General features: G+C 38.9%; 2 protein-coding genes across 4 annotated transcripts; one reads left to right on the plus strand and one right to left on the minus strand.

Annotated features, from left to right (window-relative positions):
- Positions 1 to 463: 463 nt before the first annotated feature.
- Positions 464 to 10,503, plus strand: LOC120775883. Its single transcript, XM_040106259.1, has 5 exons — positions 464 to 1,371; positions 7,804 to 8,497; positions 9,220 to 9,448; positions 9,519 to 9,604; positions 9,675 to 10,503. Exons 2-5 carry the CDS (start codon positions 7,888 to 7,890, stop codon positions 10,277 to 10,279), a joined length of 1,530 nt encoding a protein of 509 aa, XP_039962193.1. The 5' UTR covers positions 464 to 1,371; positions 7,804 to 7,887; the 3' UTR covers positions 10,280 to 10,503.
- A 680-nt stretch (positions 10,504 to 11,183) lies between these two features.
- On the minus strand, positions 11,184 to 16,028 carry LOC120774205 (exportin-5). 3 transcript variants are annotated; one of them, XM_040103649.1, is made up of 3 exons: positions 15,630 to 16,028; positions 11,770 to 15,526; positions 11,184 to 11,683 (listed from the first exon to the last, which is right to left on the minus strand). In XM_040103649.1, exons 1-2 carry the CDS (start codon positions 15,666 to 15,668, stop codon positions 11,810 to 11,812), a joined length of 3,756 nt encoding a protein of 1,251 aa, XP_039959583.1. In that variant the 5' UTR covers positions 15,669 to 16,028; the 3' UTR covers positions 11,184 to 11,683; positions 11,770 to 11,809. The 3 variants fall into 3 exon arrangements, with proteins under 3 accessions (XP_039959583.1, XP_039959585.1, XP_039959586.1); XM_040103651.1 differs by having other exon boundaries at positions 11,770 to 15,559; XM_040103652.1 differs by having other exon boundaries at positions 11,770 to 15,579.
- Positions 16,029 to 16,381: the final 353 nt, after the last annotated feature.

Here is a 16,381-nt window from a genome sequence, read left to right on the forward strand (position 1 = left end):
AAAAACAAGCATAATTGATAGCAGCAGTAACAGAAAACAACAACACCAAATACCACAAAGGGGAAGACAACAGCAACAACAGTGACCGCAAGTCTATACCAAGGAGAGGAATGCGGCCCTGCAACTACAACAATTTCAAGACATTGCTTTTATTGCTGTTATTGTCGGTTGATCAGGTTCATGTATATCTTGTCCATATGTGTCTAATATGTACATATATTTCGTCCAAATTCCCATTCAACAGCACCGCGCAGATACAATTACCAAAGGTTTGGTTTTTGCTTTTACTTTTGCTTTTGTGCATTTGCCTTTGCTTTTTCATATTTCATTTGAAATTGTGTTTTCCTTTTATTTCATTTCAACTGTATGCCTTTAGCTTTGACTTGTTTAGTATTGGTTTTGGTCTCGCTTACTTTGTGCACTCGCCGCTCAGTCAGTCAGTCAGGTTGAGAACGTCGTCGGAAATTGTCGCACAACAACCATACGCGCAGTCGCTTATTTCGAATGTAAAAGGACGGTTTCTAGCGATACCGCTGAGAATCTCGCGTACAAACGTACATACATACATATGTACATTATCATGAAGTTGCAAAAAATATATAAAAAATTGCCAAAAATGCAAAAGCAGCAAAAATAAATGATTCGGTACTCACATTAAGTTTTACGAAAATCTCGAAAATGTTCGATGTGCGCTCGTTTATGCCGAATTTTGTAAATTTTGGTATTTGTTTGAAGTTGTGGGCGCTCATTCTATAGTGCTGTATGTGCACGCCGCCCATTGGCATGGCTAGTGCGATTTCTTTAGAGCTATCGTGCTGCCTAGAGTTATTTCCTGCAGTTCGCTGACACAAAACACAAAAAAACGCAATAAAAAATTGGCCGCATATTTCTGTACAGCGGCTACATGCAACACGATACGGCTAATAGCCAACGGACGCGAACTGAAACGTATTCGCGCACGCACACATTCGCGCCTATTCTGCATTTGAACACGCGCACGCGATTTAAAATAACTTTATGTAAATAAGTTAATTTTCGCAAATAACGTATTTTGGGCAAACGAAAACACACTTCCATATGCACCCGAAGGATGGCAGTGCAGTTTCACAAAAACTGAGATGTGCAGTGATTGAATGTTATCGATATATGTATGTACATACAAGTATGGTCATTGCATTTTCTATTCAATTTGAAATTGAATTTAAACGGAAAATGCACCAAATTATTTGAAAGCAAAACTTGCATAAAATAATTGAAAAAAATATACTCACCAATATTGAATTTTCAAATGTGAAAATAAGAAATAAGCAGCAATCAACACACTGACAGCAACTACCTGTCGTTAGAAGGCACGAACTCGCACTTCGACAGGTAAGTAAACAAACGTAAGACAAACTGCAAACGCCTGTATTAATGAAGCGTGAAAAGGATTAACTTTTGTAACAATTCTGTAAGAAAAAAGAATAACAAATATGACAAGGGTGCTGCAATTTGCACGGCACTTGACATTTGCATTGTTACATTTGCTAATTTAGACAAGGTGTCAAAAAGAAAATAAATTGTAAATATAAATATGTAAATAAACGAATGAAATAACATAAAAGCATAACTACCATACATAAAGCTAAATTCATCATATATGTATGTATAAATAGTCATAAACTCAACAAAAAATCTAATATCAGAAAGCGCCCGGTGGTTTGATATTGCAATCGGTTAGGGTGAACGCTAATTTGAATATACATACATACTTCTAATAGAAAATATTTTCGTCTTTTGGTATTTCTATCTGTATACTTGTGTACACGAACTGGTCCGTTTTTAAGATATCAGTTTGAAACTTTGCACACGTTCTTTTTTCCTCATTTGTTGGAACAGCCGATATCGGACCACTATAGCATATACATATCTGCCGAACGAACGACCGTATAAAATCAAGTCCTTGCAGGAAAAATTTTTCATCTGTGAAGAGTATTATAACTTCATCTCAACCGAATACACATTTGAATGTTTCAGATAGCCTGCTGAATGTCGCAACTTAAAAAATAAGCTTATTCCATGATAGAAATATTAATTCCCTATTTGTAACATTAAAACTTAAGGTAAATTCTTTCAACTCTTTAAAAAAATTACAAATCAACACATCTTGGCGCACACAACTTTTACACAAAAATTTATACGGCAACATGTCTAAGCGACAAAGCTATTTTGTTAATAAAAAAGTATTCAATATTTCCAGCATAAACAAATTACAGCATTTATACAGACAGACAAAAAAACCACAACCCACCTGTAAAACATAAAACCTCGTCTTCAAAACATGTTTGCTAGTTCGCAAGAGCCATCCAAGCCGCTCGCTCTTAGACGAGCTCGTAGTGCGCATGCTCAACATTGCCAGCGGCAGCAGAAACAAGTTCTCAATACCGACGAAGATCATTGGAATACCCCTGCAACAGCATTACAGCATTCAATAATCGTTTAGTAGTGGACCAAAGCTTATAAGCGCTCACAGTGTTGGTTAAAAAAAATAACAACAACTAATATATAAACATTCTTCAACTGAAAAGAGCAGACAACACAACAGAGGCAGAAGTAGAAGTAGATACAGCCAGTCGAACCAGTCATCTTTGGTTCATTAAAATAAAAACAAAAGTGCGTCGCCGTTCGTATGATTTGTTTGTACCTCTCAAGCTGTGGTGGAATTTTCAAAGCGGCCAACGGTCACTTGCCACTACAACAAACACAGCTATTGAGTGCGATTCACTTGAGAAGCAGTTTTTGATTATACATAGATTCTGCTGGCAATGGAATTCTTAACAAATATTTGTATGATTGTTTACCTATACCTATATGCATGTACATATCTGTGTATCAATAATGAGGAAAAACAATTATCACGATACGCAGGAGAATAAGAAAACTTAACGAGTGACGGCAACAAAGTGAAAACTGCAGAGATGAAATTAAGAAAATCAATGTTAAAATAAAAAATTTTTACTTAAATGTGCTTCGATACAACATTGCTCGTGTTAGTGTAACTAAGCCCAAGCACATTCCCTAAATTATTCAAATTCCCATCTGACTGTAGGTTATCCAAGATGATGTTTCTGGTAGGTTAACACCGCTGGCCGACCCTGCACTATAAAAGAAATGCTGGTGGGTCACGCCGTTTCACTTAGCGCGTTGTCACCCTCGAGTACGTGAGCATCTCATATTATGTGCAGGTGACTTATCACACCGCTCGATTTGGAGTGCTGAGTCGGTTCTGCACTATATAAGAAAGCCTGGAATGCGGGTTGTGCAGGCCGGCAACCCAACGTGTGGTAGCGGTTGTGACGTAGTTACTAAATCATATGATGTGCAACTGACTAATCATACCGCTCGCTTTGCTGGCCGGCTGACTCTGCACTATATAAGAAAGCCCACTATGCAGGTATGGCAATCTGCCACATCAACATGTGATTCGCGTGTGACGTAGTGACTATATCATATGTTGTGCAGGTGACGTATCATACCGTTCGCTGTAGTGGCCGGCCGGCTGTGCACTATATAAGAAAGCCTAGTACGCCGGTTGGCCAGGCCGGCACCACAATGTGTGGTATCGCGTGTGACCGGCCAGACCGGTAACCCAACGTGTGATATCGCGTGTGACTAAATCATTATATCTTGTGCAGGTGACCTATCATACCGTTCGCTGTAGTGGCCGGCCGCTGCACTCTATAAGAAAACCTAGTACGCCGGTTGGCCCGGCCGGTACCCTAACATGTGATATCGCATGTGACGTAGTAACCATATCATATATTGAGCAGGTGACATATCATACCGCCCGCTTTGGCGAGGCGGCTCTGCACTATATAATCCGAAATGCAAATGGGCTATGGCGGTCTACAAAAATATAATGCCCATTATAATGATTAGATCGTGTCAGTGATTTGTTCCTATTTGTAGTTGGGCCAATGCCGACATTTGCTGCTGCCAACTCCATCGATGTGCGGTTTTTGGTTGACGTATTCTGCTCTGATAGCCGCATTTCGACGGACTCAATTTCACGAAAGTTTAGCTTCGGCTACCTAAAGAAGACCGCATTAACAATATATGGGCTGTGAGCTCACGGAAAGAAGACCATGAACATCCACTATTTCAAACCAATTTTAGGTTTCTGAGAAAAAATCATAGTTCGGCGAACTTGTTAACTTCGGAAATTGATTGTTTTTTTACAACCCGAAGTCAACCGATTCTGTTTCTTCGGTGGAAAACGAAATTTCCGGACACAACCTACACAACACGATAGTTTTTATGCCTTATGTAGTTAGCACATGTGTGTACATATATTACTAAAGTAGCGTTTGTATAGACAGTTTATGCGTTCTTATTCAGAATTTTCAGCTTTGTTTAACAGCAACACCTGTCCATTACCGTCGCCACCCTCGCGTAACGCGCAAACCGCCCCTAAAACACCGGTCGTCGCCAAACACTGTGTAGACTCTGTGGTTTCGAACAAATACAAATAAAAAAGTTAAAAAACACAAGGAATTTCAACGGCCCAAATGTGAGAGCCGGTAGCATTCACCCTTGTAATACACATATGTGCCTTTCGAGTTCCTCGTTGGCAATTAAATACACTACTTACATACATATGTACGTACATTTTTTATATACTTAGAGAATTGGTGTGTAGCGTCGTTGCATTCATAACGGCCGTTTTCGAAGATATACGCAGCGCGCACGCGCTCTATTCACTCACAAAGTAAGGCGTAGTCGCTCATTTGCTAGTAGTTTTGGGTAACATTTTTAAACTTCGCATTTATTTATTAAGTTTTTTAGCATCGTATGCGTTTCGTAAAATTATTTTTATACTTTTCTTCGTGTTTTATCTTTGTTTTTATATACATATTCCTGTTGCTTTGATCTTCTGTTTATTGTTGTTATTGCGGTAGCGGAAGTAAACATTCCACAACTTTTTTAAGGAATGCTGAAAGTTGACAGTCCTTAGCCGGAAAGCAATGCGCGTTCGTTTCGGTCAAAAAGGTTGTAGCAATGGAGGAAACAAAATGTATATGGACCAGTTCGGGTCAGATTTGATCACATGGTACATATTGTGCGAATACTGGCGATATAATCTCTTCTTTTCGTCTCCGAGGAACGTTTTCAGTAAAGCAAAGGTGATTTCCATCAGTATCAACTTGACCCGGGAACACGTTTACGAGCAAAATTATGGAAAATTAGAAAGTCTCGTATAAGTTCCTTGAATAAAGTGCACCCTTCAGAAATTTCCGAGCGAACTAGTAGGTAAATAGCATTCTACTGAATAAGTCATTGGAAATGTTGTTTTAATGCAACTGACACTTTTTTATTGTCGGTAAACTGGCAACCACATATTATTTATTAAATTGGCGGTGAACCGACTCGCCGAGCTTCTTCTATTGCATTTCTGATGTACGTCTCGTATTATTTGGAAAATGAAGAGCCTCCGAAAACTATCTTGAGAAGCCTTCTTAAATAAAACTTAAATTAATAACAATGGTTTAACATTGCCACCCGGGAGCCGACCTCCATTAAAATAATTTTGCAGTTATTTAGGACCCCGCTTCTAGTGGTGTTTATTGAAATTATTGATGATGCTGACGAGATTTTAGTCGCGTTAAGCATTCCCGAAGTAGTTTTTGGAAATATTCGTCGATCTTTGATCGGATATGCAGTGTACTTAAGTGCAACCGTAAACCGATAACCACATTCTGAAGAGATAAACCTTTGAAGAGTAGACTTTTAATTGCAGTCCGAAGTGTCTAGCTTGTTATTGTTTCGTTTTTATAAATTTCAAAATTCTTATACTCAAATTTCAAACTTTCGAAAGATTTTAAATTCTTTTTTAAACTTTCAATTAGTTCGAGAGTACCTTAGTGAAGTTGTGAGCAGAGAAACTGCATAAAACTGTAATCTTACATACATACATACATACATTAAATAAATCAAATTTACTAAATTAGAAAAAGAAACAATGGGAAGAGCAGCGAGAAATGCAATTAAATGCACAAATTGCACGTGAAAGAAATTTGCATTAAATGAGATGGTACATAAAACAAAACAACACCAACTCCAATCAACTCGTACGAACCACACTCAACGGCAAATTGCATTTTCTCCAAGTTCAAAACACCGACCGTCAGCATGCGGACGCTGTGGCTGAGGCATATAATGCAAGCGCTGGGAAGAAGCTTGGAAAAACAACGTGCGGAAAATAAGAATCCGCTAAGCAATTGGAAAAGAAAAGTCTTGACGGAATAAATGCATAAATAACCACCAAAAACAAGCGAGCTGCAAGAGGTCGCACAAGGCTGAGTCAAGATCACGTTTAGGCTGAGTAGATAGAAAGTTGAGGCGATGTAAGACTCGCCAACAGGTAGTTACGAAGCTATTTGTGTACACTATACAAAGCGCATGTACGGCGCTATCATTTGCTCGTTCATTCATATTTAGGTGTTGGATGGAGCTCTCAAGTATTTACTATTGTCTTCAGTTTTTATCTTCGCTTGTATTGGCGCGAATTTCGTTACGGAAATGCATGCGAGGGTGGTCAGAAAGATCTTCGCATGAATTTAAGCAGGCAATGACGGTAATGGCAAAATGGCAGAAACAGCTATGTACTTCTATTTATTATTGCAAAGCCGAAATGTGTTCCGTTACCACGACAATCAGGTTTACGTAAAAGGAAGAACCCAAGTTTTTATCCGACCAAGAACTGTTAACTCGGCAGCATTCCTTCAAATTACTTCAGGAATGTTTTTCGTCGTTACAGCATTAAAGCACCGTAAGAGTCTAATTGTTGCTATTGCTGTTGTAGCAGTAGAAAAGATGTTCTTTATAAAGGATTTTTGACAATTTTTTATAACTTTTTGTTAGATCGGGTTCTTCTTGAATCACCCTAGTATGCGGTAGGAATGTAACTGCTTTATTTTTGCTTCTATTAAGCTCATCTAAGGCTTAAGATAATCATTGTGTTGCATGCTAATTACAAATATGTTTATGTTTAGTATAGAAATTTAAATTTATAGTTGAAAAACATGTACGAAATTCTTTAATCAGAAAATCTAACGACGAAGAGATAATTACTTGTACCAGCATAAATGATTTTACCAGTGCAAATAGTATGCTTCGGTGGTTTTGCAATTCTGCCGCTGATAATAATTTCAAATGGCCTTACATATGTACAGGGTTTGTCCGGAAAGTAATAGGACTAGTTTTCTTCGACAAACACCGACAATGTGACTCGTGTGCGCAAAGTTTTGAACTCAGACCATCGACTAAGTATTCGTATGTCCTCAATCGGGTCAGACAAGACATAGAAGCCGATTGGAAGTTGTATCACGAAACGCCCCGGCTCACACCGCCTTTCTTGTGATCATCTACCTAGACAAGGCTGGCATCCCAACGCTTCCGCAACCGCTCTACAGCCCAGATGACTTTTTTTTTAAATAGACTCAGTCCTATTACTTTCCGGACAAACCCTGTATGTAGTTATGTTTAATGGTGCATACGAATAAGAAGTTACTACCACCTGATCAAATTTGACTCGGACTGAAAAAAATCCTGCATTTTCTCGTATTTTAATAAATATCATCTTCGCAATTAGGTCTTGAGCTAATACAAGCATGTCAACCAATTTTCCACACACTTGTTACAAGGCGTGGCTTAAAAATAGTAGGCGTCTCGAGTGTTCATGACCGAAAGATCAGGAGCAGGCTCAGTTGCTCTTTCTAAGCCATGTAGAAAATTTTAATTTTAATTTTTCTCTTTCTTCTTTAGACTCCAAACAGAATGTGATTGGAAACGCCGAAACGTTGCGGAACTAATCTTCTGTCCACTGAAATAAATCTCGAAGTCCGCAGAATGTTAAAACACACCTCAAATGCCGGCGGAGTGGGCGGCGGACCAGCGAATGGTCAGTTGCGTAATAATCCCAATAATAGCAACTCTGCAACGGCCTCTAACCGCAATATACACCTGCGACCGCAACAACCGCTCAATATCTCCACTTTAAGTGCCACACAGAACGCCCTACAAACATCGTCCAACACTCCGGCGACGGCGAACGGAGGTCAACGCGTACCCACATTATTAAATATCGCTTCAACACCAATATCGGCGGGCACAACAAATACATTAACGCCATTAACACCAAGCGCTGGCAATACGACGACGGCAACAACAACGACGCCAGTTACTCCGCTGACACCGAATGGAATTGGCAATAATTTGCACACATATACAAATCAGCATATTCTAGCTTCCAACAACAATAACAATACACACAACACAACTGCTGGCACAATAAATAGCAATACAAATCATAATAATAACAACAACAATAGTAACGCACATTATAATCATCATAATTATAGTAATTGCCACAATCTGACAACGGGTGTGTTAATAAATCAATCGAAACATGGACCTGGACCGAGAGAAGCGCTAACGAGTCTAGGACTATTATGTTTAGGTAAAATTTACATCAAGATATAAACAAATTGTGAACTTTATACACCCTGAACAATTGGCTAAACCTCGAAGGAAAAGTCGGTTACCCTATAAAGTATACACATAAGTATATATACATATGTATAAATGCTCAGCGTGTTGAGTCGATTTAACCATGTCCGTCTGTCTTTATTTACGCAGTATTTGAGATGTCGGACCCCTCTAGCATACTGCTACAAAAACTGAACGATCAAAATTAAGTTATTATAGACGATCTAGTTTTAGTGTACCTAAAATTAACGTTTTTCTCGTTTTCACATATATACATATGTAATTTAGCTTAAGTCTTAGGTAGGTAGGAGGAGTGCAGCCCTATCGGGCTCAATTAGCACTTGATGTGCCATTTTTTAAGTCTTAGTCATAAAAAGTCTTATTCTTTGAAATTTATTTTTTTTTTATCAAAAAATATTAAAGTTTTGCTACTGTATCCTTATTAAAAACTGTAATTACTAACGGATTTAACGACGAAATATATTCAAAAGACAAAATAAAAAAATAAAATAAGTGGGCGAAAATTATAGGCAGATCTCACCGAGCTAGCTATTTTGTTACTATCATTATATCAAATAGACCATATGTATGTAACTGTATGTTAGAGTAGTGTTACTCTAGATTTGTACTTAATTACCTGTAATTCATTGGCTTGTTTTTGATTTTTCCTTTTACTCCTTATGCCACTTGCAGTTTCCCTGCTATTAGCGCTATTGTCGTTAATTTTTCTGCTGAAAATTTCACCGAATGCCCGCGAAGATGCTTTGACGCGCAGCTCTGCTGAGGATTTTGTAATTGTCTACGATGTTACATTAGCGCTCTGTGCACTTTCGCTGTCACTAAATCTGTGTTGTTTGCTGGTGTGTGCAATACAATTTCTATTCGCTGTGAAATTGGTGCGATCACCAATGTTTGATGGCAGGTAAGAGTTGGACTTACTGTTGATGACACGTTTGAAACTCTATTTATTTTGCATTTCGCATTTTTTGCAGAGATAACAAATATTTGGAAAAATCAAGTGCGAGTCGTACCTGTGCTGTCGGTGGCTTCTTTATATCCATACCAATTTTCCTCACAGGTAATTTGGCGCACATTTTGGAACAACTTCCAATTACATGTAAAAATGCATAATAATTTTTCCTTTCCAGGCATTATCCTGTACACATTCAACCATTTCCACTCAACTCCTGCCATTATCACAAGCGTGCTTATCGGCATTGGCATCGTATTTTGCGGTGGCGCAATGGTCCATAATGTTTTTATTTGGCAGAAAGAAAAAACCATTAGCTATCGGAGTCCACCATTGAATATGTCTATGGTATCACACATTGGGCCCATAACACCGCCTGCGCAATTTTTAAGTCCGCATCAAACGCACCACTTTATGAGTTATGCGCCGCACATGCATGCTACACACCCACACACGCATGCACAGCCACAATCGCAAACACAAACACAATTAGGCGTGCAACTACATCCGACTTCCGTGACACCGGTCTCACCAAATCATTCACACGGTAGCTTCAACGCGTTACTCTCAGCGGGTGCACTAAATTCGTCATTCCTAATACGCCCATCAACAGCAACACCGCCCACACCCAAGCCGTTGCCACCACAATTATCAAACGGTGGCGGTTGTTTGACGTTAAGCGCGCGTGAGGCTAGCGGCTCAGTTAGCCCCGGCATACCCGGCACGCTAGATATGAGCAATATAACCAGTCCTTCGCTGCATGAACTATCAACGTTAGTGTAGTCTTCAACATTGTTATTAAATAACTACGTTTATGTATAAATGATGTTTACAAGCACTATTCATATTTCAATCACACCGAAGCTTATTTGTTATTTTTAAATGGTTAGTGACAGCCGGAAGTGAAAGTTGAGCAAAATATATCGATAATTCGAACAGTTCGATATAAATATAAAACGTAACAAAAAACACAATCAAAAATATATTTGTGCGTGCATATATATGTATATGAGTATATGTAAATAGTAAAAAATGAAACAAAAATAAACATGTAAATATAGTGTTATTATTTATGGTATGTTAAATATTTTTATATTATAATAGCAAGTGTAAAAAGTAGTTGCATAAAGTTTTAATTTAAAAAAAGCCTAGAAACAAAAAGATTTAATTTAAGTATATATATAAATAACTTAAAAATACGACATATGCTTGCCTGATTATTTCCTTCGCAACACCATATTTATTATTATTCGTTAATTTTAAATATAACGGTATATTTTAAAGAAAAATTAAACAAAACAAATTGCCATATCTATTTTTTTAATGTTAACTATTTTTCCTTTTATACGAATAATATCGTTTATAACAAAACCAACGCATAAATCTAATAAATATAGCGGGCATAATAATTTTTGTATATAGCTATTCCGTGTAAAAATAAATAATTTTGATTTCTCAATAACGATAATTTTTTATTGATTATTTCTTCTGCAACATTAAGAAAAACGTGATAATATACAAAAAACGCAGTAACTGTCGGTTTGTATCACGTGCGTACATATTTGCGACTATAACATACGCTTTACAGTTTAATTAGCGCTGTTCGCTTGGTAAACTTAGTTCGGGTATAATTACTTGCCAATCCGAGACTATACCTCAACCTTTTCCTTTAAAATTACTAAACAAGTTTTATCTACCATTCAAGCTTCACTCGGCTTAGACGTAATTCGTTTATTTCGTTCATACTTCACTTCGTTTATAATATCTTAATAAAAATATCTAAAGAATCACTTACATAATATTTTAAAATATCCATAAAAAACAGTGCAAATTTTCGCAAATAGAAACAATTTTAAAACTGAAAATTAAATAAAAACATCATTTATGTATATATACATATACATATATATTCATTTACATATATAATTTATAAATTATTTCATATGTAGCTAAGTAAATAAGTAATTTCGTTCTACATTTTGTGGTATAGTTGATGGAATTTCGCGTTAACGCATTTCCAAACGGCCTCTTACTTCCCCACCAAGTTGTATATAAGTATGTATGTATATTTTTATAATAATCTACGCTTCACCAGTTTCCAGTATCGTTTAACCAAATATCCATTTGTGGCGCAGTTTCTGAGCAGCACAAGCTTTTAATACATACATCAAAGTCTTTAAATTGAAGCTGAAAAATAAAAAAATATTAGAATATTAGAATATTTTTTTATTTTTATTTTACGCAAAAAAATAATACTTGTTTTAAATACGTACGTTTTTCATTAGTTGCATGCCCAGCTGCTTTCTCCGATGGTCACTTTTCTGTGCGGAATAGTTGTGTAATGCCCGAGTTTTGCGTTATATCGACAATGTCTGTGTTGGGTTTAGGCGCACGCGTCTGCATTGGTGGCAGATTCAGAATTTCGATTTGCCGGCTGAACATTTGATTTACGCTACGTCCCACCAGGCGCGCGGTCATCTTTTTGAACAGATCCTTCTTAGCTTTGTCCACTTTGTTGCCTTTCAAAGGTGCCACGCTTACCTTTTCATCGAATTTTTGTATATCCGCCGCATTTACGTTTGGTATATTACGTAACAATTCGCTGAGTATGGGAAATTTGGGGCGCAGCAGCTCATAGAATTGTACACCGAGCGTTATTAGTCCTGCTTGATTGGCATCATGCATGCCATGCACCTGTAGACCCTGTAGCACGGCTTGGAATGCGGTCGTTGCTTTGTTTTGGTCCATTAACTGTATCTCGCTGGTCGCCAAAAAGCGCATTACCGGCGCTATCACATTTACTGCTTTCATACTGCAAGCCCCGTCTTGCCAAGATAACGCGGCCATCAGCGTCATAAGTATGTAGTTGCTCGTAGCGTCGTTGCGTAATAGTTTAGCGCCCAAGTCACTGATAATATCGGACAACAATGCCGATTGTGCTGCACGTGATTGTGTTGTGCCATCCATAGAGTGCTCCTCCGGCTCCATAGCAACGTCTGTTATGTTTGCAGCTGCGTGAACACCATCAGTGCCAGCACCAACAAGCGCAATTTTCAGTACGTCCAAATATTCACGTGTCAAAGAACGATTCAGCATATCTTCCAGCACCTCTTGCGTGTCATTTGACTCCTCATTCAATTGACCCGATTCGTACAACGAAGATATGTATGTCCAGCGCTGCATCAGGCGATAGCACATAAATGGCGCTAAATGTGCAAATATTGGCACAAGCACCGAGTCGTAGAAGGCGGGTGGGCAAGAGTATACAAACGGTTTGAAAAATACGCGCACAATGGGGCGCAGCCTATAGTCAGGCACATCTTCCAACGATGCGAAAACGCTGTTAATTAATGCGTCAGCAATGCCTTGTAGTTGATAAATATCACGACCGAGAGAGGGACCCGCTGACCCCATCATGTGATAACAACTCTCATATAGCAATGCCATAAATTGTTGTATACGGTCCACGGTACTAGTCATCGTTTTTACGGTTGGATCAAGCGGATCGGCAGGCGGTGTACACACCCCCAACAACATCTTTTTCTCATGCTCCAACATCGTGTAGACATTGCGAAAATCCTCCGAAAGCAAAGCCATGGCTTGCGGACGGTAGAGCTCGTTCAGCACACGCATTAACGCAAGTATGTGTGGCAGCAGTGGAATGACGTGCGGTGTGGCTGGATTGCGGCAAATAGGATTTCCCAGTTCTGTGAAGCCAACTACGAAACCACCACGAGACGCACGATCTGGATCGTCAGGCCAAGTGCAACGTTTAATAACAGCCAATACAACGTTTAGAGCGTCAAGCATGTGGCCCCGATTCAAACTGAGGGGATCTGATTGAATTGGCGTTACCGCTGGTTTATCCAGTCCCACGAACTGTATAAATGTGTACGGCGATTTGAAAACCTCTGCGAATGTTGGCCAATGTGGTAGTGTGTCCTTCATTATGTTTGCCACAAATACAGTCTGTCGCTCGTAATCGCAAAAGTGGTTTGATATCAACAAAAGCGCCTCCTGTAGCGTAGTACGTTCCATTTTATTAATCGCTTGCCGTGGATCTTCAAGCAGCACCCGCACATGTGAGTCGATCTGATCGAAAACCGGTAACAGTAGCAGGGGATACTTGTGACCCAACTTTACCATCAACGAGGCGGCATGACGTCGTAAATTTTTAGTGGCTTGCGCTCGTGTCGTGTCTATATTCGATTCGGTGGAATCACGAAAAACAAGTGCTTGGAATATGCGCTCCAGCACACGTGGCAACAAAGATACGCCACTCATGGCTACGCAATTATTTGGCGTTATCTGACACGACGACATACTAAGGAATACGAAAAGCGCTGAAATACACGAAAGCAGTATAGATAGTATCAATGGATTGCTGGTTTCCACTTTCAGACATTCCTCCAGTAAACGCAAACCCGATTGTACTGATGGCCGCTCCGACACCAGCAGTATACGACTAAGAACACCATCAATAACACATACCAGCGCCTCCCATTCCATGTAGGCAGGGTCTTGAACTGAACAATTTACGTTGTTTCGTTCAGTATGTGCTTTGGACAAACGTGCATTGAGCCACTGCTCACAATACGTAAATGTGACGATAGGCTGAATAAGCGTTGCTTGACGAAAAACCTCCAGAAAGTCGGTGCGGCAACGATAGTAGAAAACGGCAAATTCCTCTTCGCTATCATATTCTAAGCAAATGTATGCTGCTGTCGAAACTGACGTGGGTAGAGTTCGTGAGCTGGGGTATAAAGTTTTGATAATACGTGGACCTATAACGGCTATCAATTTTGGAATGTAAGGAACCACTGTAGCATCTTTGGAAATGGCATCGTGTTTTAACAGCACATTCCAAATAAGTGTGGCACCATGCGCAACGGTAAGGGAATGATGGCTTGAAAGTAATAGTAAACATTCGAGAAATATTTCAAAGTTTGGTGGGCGCTGTATGTTGCCATCTTCCTTACCCCAAAGTATAACCATTTGTTGGCCCAAACCGCTCAGCATATTTAGAAGTTTCTTCAAAAAGTTGTGGTTTTGCTCCAAAGCGGTAGCGTTGGCAGCATCTGGAAGCATTTGACTGGCCGTAAAAATGTAACGCATTGGTTCTTCGCCGAACAACATCAGCAGCGGTTTTCGTTCTTTCACCTGACCTTTGCGATTAGTGATTTGTGAGAGGCATTCGGCTGCGTTGCATTGGAATGCTTTATCGTTTAACAAAATGCAAAGTATTTGCAGTAGTTTACAATTATTTGAAGTTATATGGTTCATCGAAACCCATTCCACGAATCCAGTTAGTGTGAGTAATACCACTTCCACCACTCGTCCATGTGCATTCGCTTTCTGAAAGTTGCCTACGGCAGTAGCTTCGCGGAATTTTGTAACATGCAATTCTATAAGTCGTTGGAAAAATTCGAATATGTCGTTCATGTTGTTAGTTAACGCCTGATACATATCCTTACGCCGTTGGTTTGATTCAATTGTCTGAAGTAATGCAACATCTTCTACCAGACGAAGAAAAACCAAAAGCACTAGTTCAGTTTGAGGTTCACCTTTATTGCAAGCATCGGATAATTCAGATAGTAGTGTTGTCCATTGCTGTGGCCATTCACGTTTTATCATTTCCACAATAATACGTGACACCGCATCTTTCAAATGCGCTAAACTCACATCTTCCGCTGGGCCTACGCCAAAATGTAAAAGTTTCATAGCGTTCTCCTTTATGAAGAGTTTTTCTTCATGCGAAATGCTGTTCCACTTAAATTTAATAGTGTATTCCATTAATTGTAGACCAAAGTGTTTCACGTTTTGACCAAATTGTTGTCCGCTGGCTAAATAAAGCCCAACTTGAGCACATAAAGGCGATTCCTCTTTAAATCTTTCACAAGCCATGTATGCTTCCATACGTGATTGCTGAGCTGTATCTGGGCGCATTATTAACTCCACGGCCTGGGCAAGCTCTTCCCCAAGAGCAGCTACATTTCCACGTTGTGTCATTTTAGTCTCTCGTATCCGCCACTGTCAATGATCGATTACTTATTTTCAACTGATCTATGAATACGTATTAACCACTAAATTATTGCATGCTGCAACCGTCTTTTGGAATTTCATATATACTCACAGATATTTCAAGTCTCGTATATCGGCACACCACACACATACAACCTTTGCAAAATTTTGTTTCCCTTTGAAACTGTTTGGAAATGCCTGATGTGTGCGGTATGCGAATTTCGTCTTTCGGATACTCCTTCCTCACCACCACGCCGCCGCCTTTTATATTCTTTGATTTTGCTTCTTTTTGCCTTTGCGCGTGTACCTGCTACAAATCCTTCACCGGCGTACTTTGTTATTTATTCAAATGGATTTAACCTTCAACGTGTGATTTAGTAAAACATCTTCTTCATGCAAAAATTCTCTTTGATAAATTTTTCATAAAAAAGATCAGACTTTAAAACAAATGTGCTAAATTAATTTGTTGAAATCTCTATGCAGAATAACACAGCAAGCCTGTCTCACCTTGTGAAATACAGGGTTTGAAAGTGGTTGAAATGTCGATAAAGGACTACTCCCTTTTGACACATACGCAACTCGTAGTCGTATCTTGACAGCTGCAGAATGTCAAAATAATTTTATAAAAATATATGTATAAATAATTTACGCGACGTCACTTTGAAAATATGTTAGCAATATTTAAATATATGCAGTATTTCATAAATTTTATGCATTATTTGTTACCCTCATAGAATTTTAAATATGTTTACATTTTTCAATACAAAAAATTTTCTCTGGTAAGCAGCCCTGTATTTTGTAGCGCCAATCTGAAATGTCATTTGAAATGTTTGCGATCATTGAACATACACAGCCGGCACGGAA

Source organism: Bactrocera tryoni, chromosome 4 (assembly GCF_016617805.1).
Source record: "Bactrocera tryoni isolate S06 chromosome 4, CSIRO_BtryS06_freeze2, whole genome shotgun sequence".
Classification (NCBI taxonomy): Eukaryota; Metazoa; Arthropoda; class Insecta; order Diptera; family Tephritidae; genus Bactrocera; species Bactrocera tryoni.